The sequence below is a fragment of the Rhipicephalus sanguineus genome, chromosome 6, assembly GCF_013339695.2.
Source record: "Rhipicephalus sanguineus isolate Rsan-2018 chromosome 6, BIME_Rsan_1.4, whole genome shotgun sequence".
Taxonomy (NCBI): domain Eukaryota; kingdom Metazoa; phylum Arthropoda; class Arachnida; order Ixodida; family Ixodidae; genus Rhipicephalus; species Rhipicephalus sanguineus.
The window spans coordinates 142,927,080-142,945,095 of NC_051181.1; the positions used below are offsets into that span (position 1 = coordinate 142,927,080).

An 18,016-nucleotide genomic window follows, 5' to 3' on the forward strand; every position below is an offset into this window, starting at 1 on the left:
TGGTGAAGATTGCTTCAGGGTTCCCGTTAAATCAGACTGCTGTTCAGCGTTATATTGAACAACCAGGGCCACAGTATTCGATTTCGCTTCGAAATTTAAAGAACAACAATCCACCGGTAAGCGCGATCCTGTTTTTTTCTTTATGATGTGAAAGGAAACAAACAAAAATCACCGCCTAAGCACTTCGTACAGATGGTTAACCTGCAGCGACGCTGGAACGTGCGGCCCCGGTGTTTATGAATGGGTTAATCCCGACGTTTCATTAATGTCTTTCTCAGTTATTGGCTACGTTTCTGTAGAAATCGTAATTGGTGTTTGCCGCCCGTTTGTGCTCGTCTACATTTTTAGGGAACCAGTGGTGAGTAGCGGAGCAATTGACAAATGCCTGTAGCATATAGACCAGATTATTTGTACTCTCGCATTCACGTTTAGAGCAAGCATGCATGGTCTTGTTTCCACTTATCATGCCTGCGCGACCAACGTAGGGCTGCGGGTTTGGTTACGTCACAACTGATGGTTAGCGAACACTGGCGGCCATCATGCGACAAGGGCAGGCCTGATGCTATCGAGCTGGTCCGATCTACCTTACCAGCAGCCCTCCCACCAGCGATGGCTGCCCCCTGCAAGCGATGAAAATTCTGGTCTGTACGCGCTAAGAGCTTTTGCGTGCATGGGACGACAAATTTTGGTTTCGCCTAGTCGTATACAGCGTCGCTCTAAAATGCTCGCGGCTTTGTAGGCAGGGTTCTCTTCCCACTCCGGCGTGCCATGCTTTCGGACGTTTCCGGGGCACGGCCTTGGCAGCTCATGCCAGTCAGTCTATGTGAACCGCGGGAGCAGCCGTGGGGGGGAGTCCATTGTTTTCGCAGGAATTTCAGGCACACTTTTCCTGGCGCCGAGTGTCGTTTCAAGGGCTTTGAGAACAGCGCAGCCGAGCCGGCGGTAGCAGTTAAACGCTCTGCGCAACCACGCTTACTGAAAGGACGAGGAAGGGTTCAGAAGAAAAGAAACAGTGATACCCCTATTGTGCGGCACACTTTGCTTGAGCTTTTTTGGTGTGACCTTATGACCTCGCACGTGACATCGTAGGAAACACGCTTAAATATGCTCGCGCAAGCAAGGTTAAGGGCCGCTAAGTGGGTCGAGTAGAAGTAACCGTGGTTTCCGAATACAGCGGTACAGCGGTCACATCCTTTGAAAGTGCGTGCGTGCGTGCGTGCGTGCGTGCGTGCGTGTGTGTGTGTGTGTGTGTGTGTGTGTGTGTGTGTGTGTGTGTGTGTGTGTGTGTGTGTGTGTGTGTGTGTGAGTGAGTGAGTGAGTGAGTGAGTGAGTGAGTGAGTGAGTGAGTGAGTGAGTGAGTGAGTGAGTGAGTGAGTGAGTGAGTGAGTGAGTGAGTGAGTGAGTGAGTGAGTGAGTGAGGGAGGGCTGTCGCGTTCTTTGTCTTCGTTTTAACTCTTACTTTCTTACCTCAGTCCAGGGTAGCAAACCAGAAACTCGAATCTGGTTAACGTCCGTGCCTTTCCACTTTTCTCTCTCGATAAGAACAGAATGTGTAGAACTGCAACCCACAGTGGGCAGGTTCAGTGCTCTTTTTTTTTTCTTTTGCGTTGATTTTAGCGTATTCTTGGCACAATACCATGGTTATTTGTAACACAGCCGCAGGCATCTTTTGTCCCGTGTTTGCTCTCGATCTTCTGATCACAGGGAACTGTGCAGTTCAGGAAAGTCTTCCGGCGTTATACATACGGGCGGAAGGGCGTTGCCACGCGAAGGTCACGAACTGACACCGGCCCGCTGGCTGCGCGTGAATGAATAATAACACAGGCGATGGCATTGGTGGCACGTTGCCGAGCTTTTTATTATTATTGGCGTTTTGTTTCGCGTTTTCGTATAGTTACATGCACACGTTCGTGGAGAAAAAGTCACGTGACAAGGGGGCGCTCAGAAAACGGTGAGCGAAGGACTAGTCGGGAGTTATGCAAAAAATAATAAATCGAAAAGCTTAAAACGCGCACGATGGGCGTTTCGTGAGGAAACTGCTAACGATGTGTGTATAAACATTACCGCAGTTCTAAATGCCGCGTTTTTGTTTCTACGTCAATGGAGCCTTTCAACACGGGCGCACACTGCATGCGAAGGCTTGGCGCGGCAGGGTACTCGTGCTGCCCTTAAATGCGTGTTATAACTGTCTAGTTAGCTCGATTAGCGTATGCAGACTAACTGGCAATAACCAATGTGGCTATCTTTAAGGCATCAGTTTGGCGCAACTACATATGCGTTTGTCGTGGCACATTGTCAAGACTTTCCCACGCTCAGAAAGTTGTATTGTTAGCACGTAAAGCCCTGTGAAACGTGTTCACATGTCAGGTACAGATACAGGAGAATATTCGAAGCACTAACCTTTCACCAAGTAGAGTGGTGTTATCACAGTGTAGTAAGTGTAGTAGAAAAGCGCGTAGTGCCTAAAATTTCGTGCGAGATGCGAGTCGTAATAATTTCTTCTACTGCGCCTGCGCAGTCTCTGATAGGATAACGAAAAAGAAGATATTGATACCTTGAGGATATTGATACCTTGAGGAGGCTCATCATGCAGTTGAGATAGACATCGAAGCTCAAGCTAGCTTTTCCTTTTGTCTTTCTAGTATCGACGTCTTTCTTCGTTCGTTATTGCACGCAAATTTCAAGACTTTCATGCGCTCGTTTTACTTTTGAGGTCGAGGGACGCTAATATATAGCGAGCTTTGTGATATGGTATGTGATTGCATCTCATCCTATTCAGAAGGCATTTTTAAAACTTGAAGAATGCGCTGCTGTTTGTGAATTCATATGCTGCTTCGACACAAAGGTGAAACGTTTGGAAGCCGCCCCTTTCACGCTTTGCACTAATTGAAGTGTGGAGTTGCGTGAACTGTGTGTGTCTGAAAGCACTCAAATGTACCTAGTCAAATAGCTTATACTCATCGCACCATTTTTTGCTGCTAAACGCGAAAGCGGACCTCATCCTCCGTTATCTCAGTTACTGGAAAGTGTACACTCACAGTTCATAAAGCTCTGGCTAGCCACTTGAAGTACACACTAGTTCATCGCGACATTTCTGGCTTGGGCTCTTGCCTTCTCGTGACGCGTGTCAGCGACATAGGTCAATACCACGATCGGTTTCTCTCTAGGTCCTGGCGTCTGGTCATTGTGTAGCAGTACCTGGCAGTTTGTGCAGCGTTAAAAGTAACGTAAACAGAAATGACGTTTATACTAAGATTCAACATTAACTCGACGAAGACTTAACGGTGAATTATTTGGCTGTTAGGAATATGGGGTCGTCGGCTTGCAGTCCTCTAGTACGGCATAGTGTCCTTTGTGACTGCATGTGACTGGCGTGCGGCGGTTTACGCCGCGCAGTGCAGCTTTGTTCGAGTCTCTGTTTGGCCGTGGAGAATTCGAATGCCCGGCACGCACTCGACAGTTTTCGGGTACATCGGGCAGGCCACCGCAAAAACTTCAAATCGCTCTCGTTGAAGGGAGTCGCTATCCGGGTTCCTTTCATCTTTGGTATCCGGTTTCCGGACGTGCAACTCCTTCTTCCGCTGTCGAGACGCGTGCAGGTCAAGGCGCCAGCTGACTGCGTCCGGAAACCTCCTGCGAAGAACGCAAACGTCATTGGCGAAAGAGAGCCGTTTGTGTATTTCAACGCGCAACGACAGTGCAGTCTTCCGCAAAAGCGAGACGCTCTGTTCTTGAGGCCTCTAAGCTTGTGCCATGGTCTCAAGAACACTGCCTGCTTCGTTTATATTCGCGCTTATATTCAAACTTATATTCAAACTTATAACCTGTTCCTGACAATAAACCGTCGTTCATGTGTAAACCTAGGTGTTGCGCAGTGTCTACTGCGGTCACAACAGAATCATTGAGGAAGAGGGCTGCAACATCAGTGTGAGTATTCGCACTAGTAATATTCTTCAAGCTTAATTGCTTTTTAGGAGACCTATAGAGTAGATAGGCAGAACCATAGGTCTAAACCGAGGAGCGCTAATCTGACGAGCACTGAACGAAGAAGACAGGACGAGCGCCTGCTTGTGTTCCTCTGATTCGCGCCCCTCACTTTACAGCGATCTTACACCAACTAAGCCCCACAAGAGGTACTCCAGAAGGGGGGAGCTACCCTGCGCGTTGTTGGATAGAAGAACGTGGACGGCTGTGCATATAAAAGGAGAGCTTTCAGCAGAAAAAGGATATTAAACTCGTGAATTGCGCCGTTATGTGCTCAACACATTGCTTCTCCTTTCTGTCATCACTGTGGTTACCACGGTCTCTGTCTCTGTGTCGTGCTGCTAACAACGTGTAAAAGAGACTGAACAGAAAGGGATGCGGAAAGGTAAGCCAAAGTTAGTATGGCAGGTCATCAGATACATAAGATACAAAACTGGGACGATGGGCTCGAAAGTGCGGAATGCTCGTGCAGAAGACCTGCAATCTGGGTATTACGGTATCGAAGTGTAGAAGTGTATGGGTACTGTCGGTAAACTCGACCAAGCTTACAGAACAAGTGTGGATACCTCACTTACAACCACAGTTTGATCAGAAACATCGACAGGAACTCTTTGACGTATAGTTCTCCGTCCGTCTATAGATGCGCTGGCAATGGTGTATCAGCGACCGTACGTGATTTGCGTCTATAGGATCATGCTCTATGCAGCGGGACTGTTCGCCGCTGTTCTAGGTTCACCTGTGGTTACTCCTGCCTCTTCATTCGAATCTTTGACTGCTTCACTGTTCCCCAGAGGAAGTATACAAACCCGGGCGCATCTGAAAGGCTGGCCATGGCTTATAGAGCTGCCAGAAGGGTTCTGACTCGATTGGGATACGTCCTTCAGTCCTTGTGGACCCCGATTGTGAGGCTGATCCACTTGGGCAGCAGGTCTCGCAGCGAGACGTGCTTGACTGTGTGGTGTTCCGTGTGCACGTGGTGAACTTCAGGTTCCTCGTGGTGCGCTTGAGGTTCCTCGTGGTGCACTTCCGCTTCCACTGGGTGCCTGCAGCGATGGGACAGAGAGAGATGAATTACGCCCGATTAGTATCAAAATATTAAACAGCCATTGACTCCCTTCTGCAGGTTGCCTGAAGGAGTCAATCATGATGGTGAAATTCGATCCGGATCAGGTAAAGTCGAGATCAAAAGTGAACGTGTGGCACCGGTATTACGTTGGGAGAAAATTCAAAACAAAAAGAAAGGATATGAAGGTGTGACTACAAGCACACGTTGTATAAATGTGCAATTGGAGCAGATGACCGGTTAGCCTAAGCTAGCCCTATTCACTTCGCCGTTCTGATGTCTTTCGGTTTTAAGTTCTGTTATTGAACTGTGAGCCGACTTCAGAAGTACTTACTAACTTGCTAAGGTAGTTGCTGACGTGCTAATGTAATGACGTAATGCGTGGGACAGATAACCGATTGTCAACTAGAGGGACGGAATTGGTTAAAATTAAAAATACATTGCAGGCAGGAAATGTAACCTGTTCGCGCGAGATGGTGTAAATAGGAGGCCATTGGGAGAGGACTTGGTCCTGCAGCGGATATGGAAAAAAAAAAAAAAAAAAGCTGAGGATGACGACGACGTACGATTCTGCATTCAAGTTCCATTCGCATCGTAGAGCTGGCTGCGGCTGACTTTGGAGCAGCTACGTTCTCTTATAGCTATTGAGCTCTTTTCTGGCCGCACACGCCCATTGCTACTTCTGGAAGGGAATACGTCTTCGAAGAAAAAATACGGACGAATGTTAGGTTATCCTGGAGGTGTTAGCACGTTTTGCTTTCTTATTTAATGCCGATTCGATCAGATACGTTCTTGTCATTAAGGCTTACTATATCAGGTAGTTCGAACCTCATTGAAGCTCTTGTACTAATGTAGGTCAAGGTCATACTGCCGTCGTTGTTCCCTAATTCACAGTGTTTGTTTTATTTGCCTTCAGATTAAGTGAACAGTTCAAGTCACACAAACAAGAGTAGCACCTGCGTGATCATTGCGTCCTTTTGCTTTGCTTTGAGCTCTTATAGTGTTATGTGAAATGTTGCTGAAAAAAAAAACAATGGGCTAACGATGACCATTGGTGAAACAGAGGGATCTCACACGCAAGCACTTATGTTTCCGTGCGAAATGAGGTATTTGTTTGCAGCATGTTTTTTTTTTTTTTTAATATGCCATGCCCAAGTGGACTTTGCCGAATGAACGAAATAATAATAAGAAAATGCGGCGCTTCGTAGGCGATGCTAAAGAAGATGCTGCGTTTAGACAGAGAATTTGTCGCCAATGATTTGCCGTGCTACTTATAAATTTCCACAGTGTAATTTCTCGCCCAGCCAACCTCGGACGAGGTCACAATATGGACGAAGTCACCTGGTTGGACCTAAAATGCCTGGTGTTTGGCGTTGGTCAGTCGGAAGGTTGAGGTCGAGCTAAAAGCACCATCCTCTAATATGTCCTTCAAATAGCGCGCGGTAATAATTATGTTTTCTTAAACACCTTTTGTGTCTGTTTGTTTCTGAAATCGTTGGTCTTTTTAGCTGTTACCAGCAGTAGTATTCTTGTTCCTACAATCACTCCTTCAAATTTTAGGCAGTCATCATCTCCGCGTTGACGTATAAAGAGGGATGACAACACCGGATTATACACCCTGAGTGGCGTGTGTAAATTCCCTCACATTTCGCGCCTACAAGTGTTGAAAAATCCTCGAACACGAGGTGTCGCTGTAGCCAGCTTTTCGACAAGTGGTCTTGTCTTCTTCAAGGCAGCCTTGAAGTGTTGCAGCCTTGAAGAAGACATGACCACTTGTAAGAACGTTGGCTACGGCGACACCTCGTGTTCAAGGATTTTTCATCGCTTGAAGCTCGCACCTTCCACTGAACTTTTGCCTTGTTTTGATTTACGCCTATAGCGTGTACACGCGTCGGCAAAAGAAAGACACCGAAGCGTTGGGTAATTTGCATTTTTATTGTCCCACTCGTGGGTACCTTGAAATGTTCTTGACGACTCGCTTGATCGTCGAAAGCTGCTCCTGTTGCGTCATTGTGGCACCTCTTCTGGAGACTTGGCCTCCAGGCTATTCGCGGTGGAAACTTATAACTCACCACACGGCGCACTGGTATCGTTTCAGAGGTTATAAACACTAATGTCCGATGCGGTACACTTGAAACGATGCTTCGGGAGGGTGGCAGATGAGTAAACGTGGGAGATCTTCGCTGAGATTGGTCGTTGCTCTATGTCTCTCTGCCGGCCGTCATTGTCACACGCTGTTCTCGGACCAAGAACCACGATGTGTCCGTTTGAAGCCAGAGCGATGACTTAGAACGTCCAGCTATACGAGCTCTCTGGTCTAATGCCGTACTATATATTATTGTATGTGCATGTTACTGCGGTCGCGTTTAGCGAATGTTATAATATTAACAGTCATCCTTACAACAAGGCGCCTGGGATATGTTTTTAGAGCGACAAAACACAAACGACACAAAAGAAACGGGCAGGGGGAAAGAATATTAGGTCTTCAATGTCGGTATCACACACAACGTCTAACGTCAAAATCATAAAATCTACGTTGTGTTGCCTTGTACGTCGGAAAAGGCACACACCGTCGCGCCATCTACCAGACTTTACGTGAACGGGACAGCTTTCGGCTTCTTTTCATTCATGAGTGGTCTATGAGTGATGAGTGAATGATCGATAGGGTTAGGGGTTAGGGAATAGCGGTTGTTTCGAAAGTTACGGTAGACCCTGTCGCATGAAATCGCATCATCTTTCATCACGAGGTTGAAGAAGGGTTGTATGGGGAGGGGACGTTGGGATATAGGAAGGGGAGGTAGGGAACGGAGGATATAGGCGGTGGCACATTCGCGCCACATTTGAAAGAACTGTCGCTCGCTTTCATCTTGGGCGGCCAGGGACGGTCAACAAGCGCGCGCAACAAAAGAAACGCACTACCTGCGGCGCCCTCCGCGACTAGCTGAGCGTGCCCATACGAGCCCTATCATGCACACAATTCTCATCCTTTCGAGCGGTGGTGGTCCTTCACCGTAGCGTTGCGCCGCTGTATGTCTGTCGACCTGCAAAGACAATTTTCATACTTTTACCTTTATAACCTCGCGGCGTTTTTGTCTCTGACGAGCCTGCAGTCCATGCGCTGACACCGAAGCAAGCCGTGGCGGGAAAGTGCGTGGCGAAAGCGTTTGTCATTGCTTATTGCTGTAAGCGGTTTATAATTTCGCTCAGAGCAAGCAACAAGCCTTGCACTGGTGTTGCCGAAACGAGACATTGGCATGCTTGCCATGGAGCTCCTGCCCTTTGAAATTTCCTGCGTTCTTTTGCAGTTTCCGGTTTACATGCCACGTTTTCTTTTCGCATTCATGTCACCTGTGCGAGCCCTCCCTGAAGCTCTTTATCTTTCTGTGAAATTGTGCGGCGAAATTGTGCGGAAAGAGGCACCTACCGTGGAATCCATAATCCTCCAAGGAGTACAGCTGGGCTATGTTCCTCTGCAGAAGGGCTACCTCGCTCAGCGTTCGCTGCTGTTCTGTTCTTATCAATAAAAGAACCGAAGTCATTGCTGCTTCGCTTTACTGATTTAACAAAAGTTTCGTATTGACCATAAAAACTTATACCCGTCTTCGTGATTTGGTATCGCAACACTAACAGAGACGAAGAAAGAACATACAAGCGCAAGCGCATACAAGGACAAGCGCTAGCGGATCACCACAATGGAACCATGCCAACTCGCCCCAATGTCTACGCCTACGCCCGACCTTACGTCGCACAGCTAAACGCGACGACTAGATATAGATGCGTGGTGATTCCCTCACATCATTATCTTTCATTTGTTAGCGTAGGGAATCAATGCTGCGGAAGCTAGCGAAAGCGTGAGCATAGCTTAGAAAAGGGCCGTCTCGACAAGCGAACGAAGCAAGTGTCTGAGCTCACGGTACAAATTCAGCCACTCACCCCGAGTCCCACGGCTTGGACTCCCAAGGCTTTGACTCCCACGGCTTGGACTCCCACGGTCCAGAAGACTCCCATCCTCCCGGTGATGCCCAGCCACCACCTCCGCCTCCGGACTGCTGCTTCCAGCCATCCGAGTACGTGGGCTGCTCGTCCTGCCACTCATCCTTGTGCTCGTCCTGCCATTCGTCCTTGTGCACCTCCTTGATCACCTTGATCTCCTTCACCACGGGAATGGTCTTGTAGACGGGGATGGTCTTGTACACCGGTATGGTCTTGTAGATGGGGATCTCCTTGTACACGTACTTGACCCTGGGTATGGAAGTTGCGCGGAGTCACTAGGGCGCTCGCGAGGCAGCAGCTATGTCAAAACGAACAGTCAGGTGGACAGCGTTTTTGTCACGCGTGTTAAATGGTAACCAGAATCAGCTTTACTGCTTAATAAGGCGTGGAGATTCGCTTGTAAGGACGGCATCGTTTAACCGAGGTCTTCGCACATATGAGCAGAATGTGATTTGAACTGCGGGGATATGCTGTGAGAGATGTGCTGAGCTGGGACGTTCGTTTTGTTTTGGGAATCGCCGCTCGTACTGCTACTGTTGTCAAGGCATTGCAGTCAATTGGATACTTATGGCACGCTATGCCGTGTGTATGCTTTCGAAGTATATTTAGGATCGTCTGCATAATTCTTATCCGTGTTTGTCAACCTCTGAATACGCTTTCTATTATTGTCTAGGATGTAACGTGCACTCTTCAGAATCATTGAGCGGTTTTCTTTTCACTGATTCGTACGAACTCATGCGCGCTTAATTACTCTCTGGTGAATATGCTTATGAATGTCAGACCAAGAAGTTTTCTGGTTGGTCGGGTTGCTAAGTGAATCTCCGGATCTAAATGTTAGAGGCATGGGTGAAATGCGAAGAAGAACTACGCATGAAAAACAGAGCAAGCTCAAGATCTCTGACATCTTATCTGTTGTCTTATGGTTTGAGGAAACAGGCCGATTGATTCACACATTACGTCACAGATTGATGTCACATATTACGTTACTGTACAGCAAACGGGAAGGCATTGTTTTTAAACAGTGTTAACCGTGTGGGACTTCTGTCGAGCATTTGGCTCCCCCTCCAAAATTTGGCCTGCTATTCCTGTCATCTTACAAATTAAAAAAGGAATCAAAGGAATGGAAAAAAACATAATGTTAACGTCTATAACCAAGGGGGGGGGGGGGGTGACGCCACAAGACATGCAGTTTCAACAGCTTGCGCCATTACGGGTGACGCATCCGAGTTGCATCGTTGCGAGAAAAGCTGTAGCTACAGTAGAAAGAACGTCGGCGACTTACGGTTTGACGAATATACTCTTGCTGATGTGTAGCCACGGTATGATGTGTCCCGCATCACAGCAGGCTGCTAGGCAGCAGGCCGCCAGCAGCGCCACGACCGCTTTCATATCTGCGTGACAAACACCAAAAGAAAAATCGTAGAGAACTCAATCGTTGTATTGAGGTTGACCGAAGGCAGCACTGGTATTGTAAACATCATTCAGCAGACACAAGACATCACCAGCCGTAATTTAGCAACACCAACCAGAGTTTGCAATTAAATAGCCATAATTAGCCAAGATTATCCTTTTGAGGCCGCGTTCATTTATCGTTCAATCCCGGTGCGTATAGGTGAAGCCGAAGTGCACTCCTCTACCGCATTTTATATTGATTGACGTTCCGTTAATGTAGAAAATCACGTTATACTCTTAGCTCCTGTTGAGAGGGATGGCCGTTGTATATAGTGGAAGCATAAACTTGCGTTGATACTTAGCCACTGAACTGCTACGCGCTGTTCAGAGTGCGTGGTTAATTTGTTTGTGGTCATCTCTGTTTTTCTTCTTGCACTCTCCTTCTCTCTTTACCTCCGCACCCTTCCCTTCCGCTATGAAGGGTAGTAAAATTGAGCTACTCCTGGTTAACATTCATGCATTTCTATGCATTCTCTCCCTCGTAAAATAATTAAATTCTGGGGTACCACGTTACCAAAACCACGATGTCAGTATGAAAGCATGCCGTATGGTGGGGCGTTCCGGATTAATTTTGACCATCTAGGGTTCTCAAACGTTCACTTAAGTCTCATTATACCAGCGTTTTTGCATGTCCTCATAATCGGAATACGGCCACTGCAGCCAGGGTCGAACCCGCGACCTCGAGATCAGCAGCGTGTCACCACAGATACTACGCTAACGATATCGCTCCTTGTTAACGATAGCAATAATATGGACAGTAGAAAAAATTCTAGTGACTCAAAGGATGCACACATAAAAAAAAGTGGAGGAGAGAGAGAATCAATTACTCTGCGATGCAAGTGATTGGAAGTTCGCGTGACCTCCGATGCACGGTTTTCAAACTTCTCGCTGAGCACATGACTTGTAATCTATATGAAGTACTTTATCAATTAAGACTACGGCTGTGGCGCGCAAAACTGCCCGTCATATAAGTAGATATATATACCCAGCAAATAATAGCGCGGCACGGGCTTTCAAATGCCGAGCGTGTCATATTTGTCGTTGAGCGTGTAAATCTGAGAGTTCACAACATGTCCTTGGTTGTAAATATGCATCTATTGCATCCGTATAGACTTCCCCACGACGTGCGAGCGAAGAGCAACGGCCATTCATGCACGCACGAACTGCACAGCTTATCTGAATGGCTGACTCGCCGTCTATTGTCTACTATGCCGCACCGAAGCTGTTGTGTCTGCTGCGTGTTTTGCGAGCTATGCGTCCCTTGTCGCTCCTTGTCACAGACTATGCATGGCGCAGCAAGGCGCACAACAATACACACGCACACGCACCGCGCTCATCGGGCGAGACGTTCCAGCGCTATCTTGACCTTCGCCGTTCATCTATAGCGGCCTTTGTTTCAACTATCGTACACATTCCCGTCTCGTGCTGAATGGAAGTTGTCGGCTGTGCCTGGGCGCCGTTGTTGACGGCGCGTGGATGGGGAAAGCCAAGTGCAACGGAATCATTGACCGCGTGAGAAGCCTGCAGCTTAAGACAGTGTATAGATAGATAAAGTAGCCTCCGCGCTATGCTTTTCGATTTAGACGCCTTTGCATAAATCTAGAAAAACTCTCAAAGGTAGACGTTACTGGTCCCGGTGCTCATATGAAAAATGAAAATATTAGCATTACCGGAAATGACGCAGGGCAAGTAAGTGAGTATTATTTGCGGCTCATTGGCATGAATTCCTAGATTGGGTGGCGCCCGGGACGCTGGAAATCTGAACTGAAATTTACCAAGGCTTTATTTATTTATTTATTTATTTATTTATTTATTTTTGCTGAGCAGGGGTCTGTTAGACTGCAATGCTTCCGTTCCTCACCTTCCTTTTTATTTTATCGTATGTGTGTATGTGACACTTGTCAATGCTACATTCGTATACAGTTCGTAAGAACCGCAATAACGCATTCGTAGCTCTTCGCGTTCTCGGTTCATAAGTCAGCATTCAAATATAACTTCTAACAGTGGTCCGTCGTCTGGAAGGATCACGCAACGATTGACGGCACACTGTGGGTGGGAACCCCTTCGTTCTTCGGCCAGGCCGTGATCGCGTTACAGATTTGCGACTGCTGGAGCGACGGTCGCGTAGGTTGGCAGCACCGCACAGAAGAAATGACGCGCCGCTGTAGACCAACGTCGCGCGGTATCTCTCCCATACGTGCCGGCAATAAGCTACGGGTGCTGAAGGAGATCACAAAGAAGAAGGCCTGCTTCTTCGGCTGCCGCCGTCGCGATTCGTCTCTCGGTTTGCGGGCCATCGGGGCACTGGTTTAGGCGGCGGCGTCGACTCCCCGTCGGGATGCATGGGCGCGAGTGAGTTAGGCGTTGCACTGCGGCCGAGCAAGCGCGGATGACCTACATCGGCGCGGTTCGCGTGGTGAACTTGAGCTCGCGCGCTCTCTTGCTCGCGGTGAATGACCTGCGTGACTCGCGGAGGCGTCGCTTCACCGGCCGGCCGGCCGGCCGACTGGGCCCGCGGGGCTGCCGCCGGAAAGCGGCAGCAGCCTTGCATAATAACAGCGAGCTAGCGCGTGCGACCGACGCCGCTCCCCGCTAGGTATCGGGAGAAAGTGTTTAAGATACGTGCGCGCCTAGGTCGTCGTCGCGGCCCCACTTCTTCGGTTTGTGGGTGCGGGCTTGTTTGTGCGAGCACGCGCGATGCTGCCGACTCCTTCTCACGAGAAGGCGAACCGGAGGTTTCGCGGTCGCGCCTTCCCCGCACGCCTCGGGGCTTGTCCCAGAGACCTATAAGCGCGCGCTTATACTACACCGCGAGTCTTGCGTAATCGTGCTATAGCACGTTTTAAAAGGAAAAATACTTCCGGGTTGTACTTTCAACCCCTCGAACATCTGGCACAAGGACGTTTTTTTCCCTTCCCGATGGCTGCTGGCATATTTTGCCTGGCTGCGCGTCCGACTGACCCTAAGTTTCTTATTGGATGGAACAATTGGTATACCTTCCGCTGAGGCTGTACAGGAGAGGAGGATTTTATTGCATTATGTTGCCGTTAACCCGAAACACAAATTGGGTTGTATTTGACCTTCTTTCAGGGTAACAATGTGTATTGCTGAATGCTGCGCGGTATAGCGTTTACCAATCTTGAACACCGGTTATTTGAACATACGTTTGGTTGTATGACGGGTTTGCTAAGTAATGTGATCGTGTGAACGGGTACTTTTCAGTGTAGCTGCTTAGCAGGTTGGTTGACTTGGGACTGCTCAGTCTGTCTTTTATGATGTCGAATAAAGCGCCATATGTCATCTCCTTACAACGAGTGGCTTCAGTGCAAACATGCTAAGTCGGAGGACTGCATTATTAAACTCGCCTGCCCCCTTGTATCCTTGTGAGCTATTAAGAACATCGTATCCAAGGCGAGAGCATTAAAGCGAGGAACGCACTTCCTGAATCTACCCAAGACAAAGGGACGCACAGCAAGACCGTGATGGAGGAAAGTATACCTCCCTTGAGCCTTGACGAAAAGCCGCTTTATAGAATCGTTGACTTCAGCCTGACTCTTCTCTTGACGCCCTTTATTTTTATCGATCATGCGTTTACCTTCATTGATTGCGCTGAATGATCGCCGTTGGAGAGATAGATGGGCAGGTAATAGATGTATCTCTTCATTGAAAATTATACATATCTATACATCGACAGGTGTATAATGGCCTACCTAGTTTACCGTGCGTTGCGAAGGGTATATATGGTACATTCTTAATAAGGTCCCGGGTAAAGTGCTAGCTATAGCCAGGAAAAGTGGACGAAAAAAATATAGTTTGCTGGCTATATCTAGCATTTTACGCTGGACATCAATGAGAATGAATAGAAAATAAAAGAGGGTATTTGTTGCCACTTTAGCCCACAGCAACTGCTCACTAAATGTAAGAAAGCCTCGTATAGGAGAGCCACTTAAGAAAATTCCAAAATTCACACGACGAAACGGTGGATAACTAGACGTATACGAAGATAACGGCGCCTTAACGATAACAACGAAAACGGGCAATGATCGCATGCCGATGACACAAGTTCGAAGACTGGAACCGGGAGCGTGTGTATTGCAGACCCTAGTTGGAATGAATTTTGAGCGGATGCAGCGCGGCGTACAGCATAACCTAGCTTAAGCTAGTTAAGACCGATTTCTAACACATTTTCCTGCCAATGAAATCTGATGTTCACGACACTTGGAGGAAGCAGTCTCGAAAGCCATCGTTAAGTGCGCGCAGCCTTTGTGACTTTCGAACACCATTCACCCTTATAGCCGCCCCACGAAGACAGAAAGTGTACTTCCTGCGGCGCTATCGTCTTAGCTTTCGTGGTATATGAGGAAGGTGTATACGAGAGCGTTTCACGCTTTCCTGGAGTTTAGTTTCTCTTTTTTTTTTCCGCGGTCGGGATACATTAAAGGACCCACCGCGCCTTTCGACAAAAGCTGACGTCGTGCGCAGAGTATGGTGCCTGCATTTCAGATAGCAAAGATCTACGCCCTTTTCTTGCGGCCGATTCTGAGTTCGTGCACTATCATATAACTTTTTTCTTTTTTTTTTTTTTTCGTTTCTCATTGGCGTTTCTTCTCAGGAATGAAGTTAAGGCTTGCGCGTGAACCCGTGGCGGAGACATGTCGTCAGGCGGAACAAGAGTGTTTGCCCTGTATTAGCCAATCGGAACGAAGGAAACAAGAAGAATGTTATTATTATTATTATCATCATTGTTATTATTATTATTATTATTATTATTATTATTATTATTATTATTATTATTATTATTATTATTATTATTATTATTATTATTATTATTATTATTATTATTATTATTATTATTTCGCGGTCTTATCGCCGCCTGTGCACATTTCCTGTGTAAACTGTTTGACATCGTGGAACGAACTGAGTGCAGTACGCGCTTCGTGCTGCTTATATAAAAAATTAGTACTGCAAGTCTTGAAGAAGACCGCCATACCTTAGTTTCGTAGAGTGCAATCGTGACTCTCAACCCTGTCCTAGAACGTTGATATATATACTGAGAGAGAGAGAGAGAGAGAGAGAGAGAGAGAGAGAGAGAGAGAGAGAGAGAGAGAGAGAGAGAGAGTACTCTAGACTCTAATAGACGGATTACTATCTGATTGTAACGAGCAGGCTAGTTGCTTACTTGTCGCCGCCCTGTTTCGCTGAGGTTACTAATTAATATCATCATCATTATCGGAGCAAAGTTCATTCACAACGCACCGCGAGCGCTCTCGCTTTCTCTGTGTGCCACAGTGTATCGGCTCGCTATCCACGGCGCTCAGGGATGGCGAAAAAAAAAAAAAGGATGGACGGAAGTTACGAGCCCAGAGTGTCACGTTTCATTCACTGAGCAATGTCCTTTGTAAATGATGATAATCACCTCCTAGAGCTTATGTCTAGAACTCGCTTCCCTCCTACCCAACGATCCAGGTGAGCAGCAACTCGGAAACAACTTTAACTTCATATGCAGACTTCAATTCCGCACTCAATTCATGGTTCCGCCGTGGAAGGCTCGTTTAAATATAGAAACGTTTCCATAGTATACCACAAAGCGAATGGATTAGCTACGCACTGTAACGCCGAAAACCGCAAGCGGGAATTTCCTGATTCCGCCACGGTGTTACTCTGCGGAATTTGGTGCGCGGGTGTTAAGGAACACCGGCACACTTCCCGGCTTCTTATTCATCGTCGGGCATCGCTGAGCTCCTCTTCGCGACGCCAGCAGCACTGCCGGGTCAGTGCCGCATGACCGCACACGGGACCTGCAGGAGGCCTCGGCGTGCGCTGCCTTGTCCACGGAGCGGTCGCAAGGGCGCGGCTTTCGCTGGAGTGAAACCGTTTAAAGCCGCGTGCGTGCCATCCACTCCTTGCATAGCATCGCCTCAGAAGACGCTACGTCACTTGCACAGCCGTGAGGAGAGGAGGGAGCGGGGGGGGGGGGGCAGGGGGGCCTCCCCTATTCATCTAAGAGGGGGGGGGGGCGCAAAGTCAGCCCCACAAATTGACATAATAGGGAGGGGGGGCGCTGAGACTCGAGGGGGGGGGGGGTGGCGCGATGTCAGCGCCATACTTTGACATAATTGGGGGGGGACGCTGCGACGAACCTTCGCCCCCCCCCCCCCCCCCTGATGGGGAACCCTGCGCTCACCTATGGGTCTGAGGAAGGAAGAGGACGCCACAAGAATCACGCACGTATTAGCACCTCCGAATGAAACGCGAACCCGAGGAAATAAAGCGACAAGTTGAATTTGTATGCTTATATATATATATATATATATATATATATATATATATATATATATATATATATGCGTGCTAACAGAGGGGCAGCGGGTGGGGGGTCATGACCCGCCCCCCCTCCGCCCCTCCTTCATAATAATCGAAGGTTGGCGCCACGTCTGCCCCATGGCTTTACTCAGTCTTGCTCAGAAGATTTTGATGATAATGGTGGCCGAAGACTTCTAATGTTGTTACTACCCACAAATTACCCCCGGAAACCTTGGGACCAAAGGCAGGCCGTTGTCATAAGAACTCCATCGCCCCATTTTTATTTCTGCATACATTGAAAAGCTCATTTTCTTTCGGACTCCACAAAGGGGAGAGGGGGGGGGGGCAATGGGGAAACATGAGCACGTGTATGTGCTTAATCTATTCATAGGTTTCGGAGCCCAGGGCTCCCTAACGATGTCTGCTTATGCATTGAAGGGGGAAGTTCGCTCGAAGTACGCTTCGTATGTTGCAATTGGATAAGGTTTACCTAAATCTTCTCGTCATTATGAGTACCCTGAGCTTCTTCAGTGCCACGTCTACGTGGTGACCGTTGTTACGACAAAAATGTGTGATGCGAGCGCGAAGTGACAAGGAAAGTGACAGTTATAAAGTCACTGGAAAAATTTTTTCAGTGTCTCTAGGGACAGTTTGTGTCGAACTCCGCCGTGTGAGCGCAATTTTTTTGTCTGTTTCTCTTCCTGGTTGACGCAGTCACTGTTACCTCGTATTCTGCTTACTAAAACGAAACAATAAAAGGAGAGAGGGTGGTGACGCAAAGTAGCCGCCGTGCACCTTTCGTTCGCCTTTCAACAAAGCCAAATTGTATGGTTGAAAGCCAGGAACTGTGCACAAAAAAAAAGAGAGAGAAAAAGAAAGAAAAACGAACAACGAATGTTGTTGCCCCCAATCGTTTTCTCCACACCGCTGCGGTGACTTGGCGCGACTAAAACTAAGTGTGCTTGCCATACTTCCTGCATTGGAACGGTCGTTATGCGTTGTGGACTCTGGATAGTAAAGCTGATGAGAAGACGCATCCATATATATACGTTTTAAGAGGAAGTGGAGGAAAAAAAGTTGACAGCCCGCGCCGACCACTCGAATGTGTCTGTGGTCCTGCACGTAGTTGACGCTGCCGCTACTGAGAGTGTCTTCTTCGGTTCGACTTCGCGTGTGGATATGGATTGTTTGTCTCTGACTATTAACAGAAGATTGAAATTG

General features: G+C 47.8%; 2 protein-coding genes across 4 annotated transcripts in view; one reads left to right on the forward strand and one right to left on the reverse strand.

Moving 5' to 3' along the window:
- LOC119396595 (rho GTPase-activating protein 18) overlaps nt 1–18,016 on the forward strand; it is a 200,407-nt gene that overhangs the window by 57,259 nt on the left and 125,132 nt on the right. The window lies entirely within an intron of this gene.
- Nucleotides 1,835–10,450, reverse strand: LOC119396597 (uncharacterized). Of its 3 annotated transcripts, XR_007416635.1 has the most exons (4): nt 10,323–10,450; nt 8,981–9,289; nt 4,791–5,027; nt 1,835–3,633 (listed from the first exon to the last, which is right to left on the reverse strand). XR_007416635.1 is itself a non-coding variant. In XM_049417150.1 (3 exons), the coding sequence occupies exons 1-3, from the start codon at nt 10,427–10,429 to the stop codon at nt 4,865–4,867; spliced, it is 579 nt and encodes a 192-aa protein (XP_049273107.1). In that variant the 5' UTR covers nt 10,430–10,450; the 3' UTR covers nt 4,761–4,864. The 3 variants fall into 3 exon arrangements, 2 of the variants coding, with proteins under 2 accessions (XP_049273107.1, XP_049273108.1); XM_049417150.1 differs by lacking the exon at nt 1,835–3,633 and having other exon boundaries at nt 4,761–5,027; XM_049417151.1 differs by lacking the exons at nt 1,835–3,633; nt 4,791–5,027 and adding an exon at nt 7,024–8,088.

Coding starts and splice junctions, on each gene's coding strand:
- LOC119396597 (XM_049417150.1), bottom strand. CDS start 10,429: ATGAAAGCGGTCGTGGCGCTGCTGGCGGCCTGCTGCCTAGCAGCCTGC. Junction 9,290..10,322: donor AAGAGTATATTCGTCAAACC/GTAAGTCGCCGA, acceptor TTCCATACCCAG/GGTCAAGTACGTGTACAAGG. Junction 5,028..8,980: donor TCCAAGCCGTGGGACTCGGG/GTGAGTGGCTGA, acceptor CCATCGCTGCAG/GCACCCAGTGGAAGCGGAAG.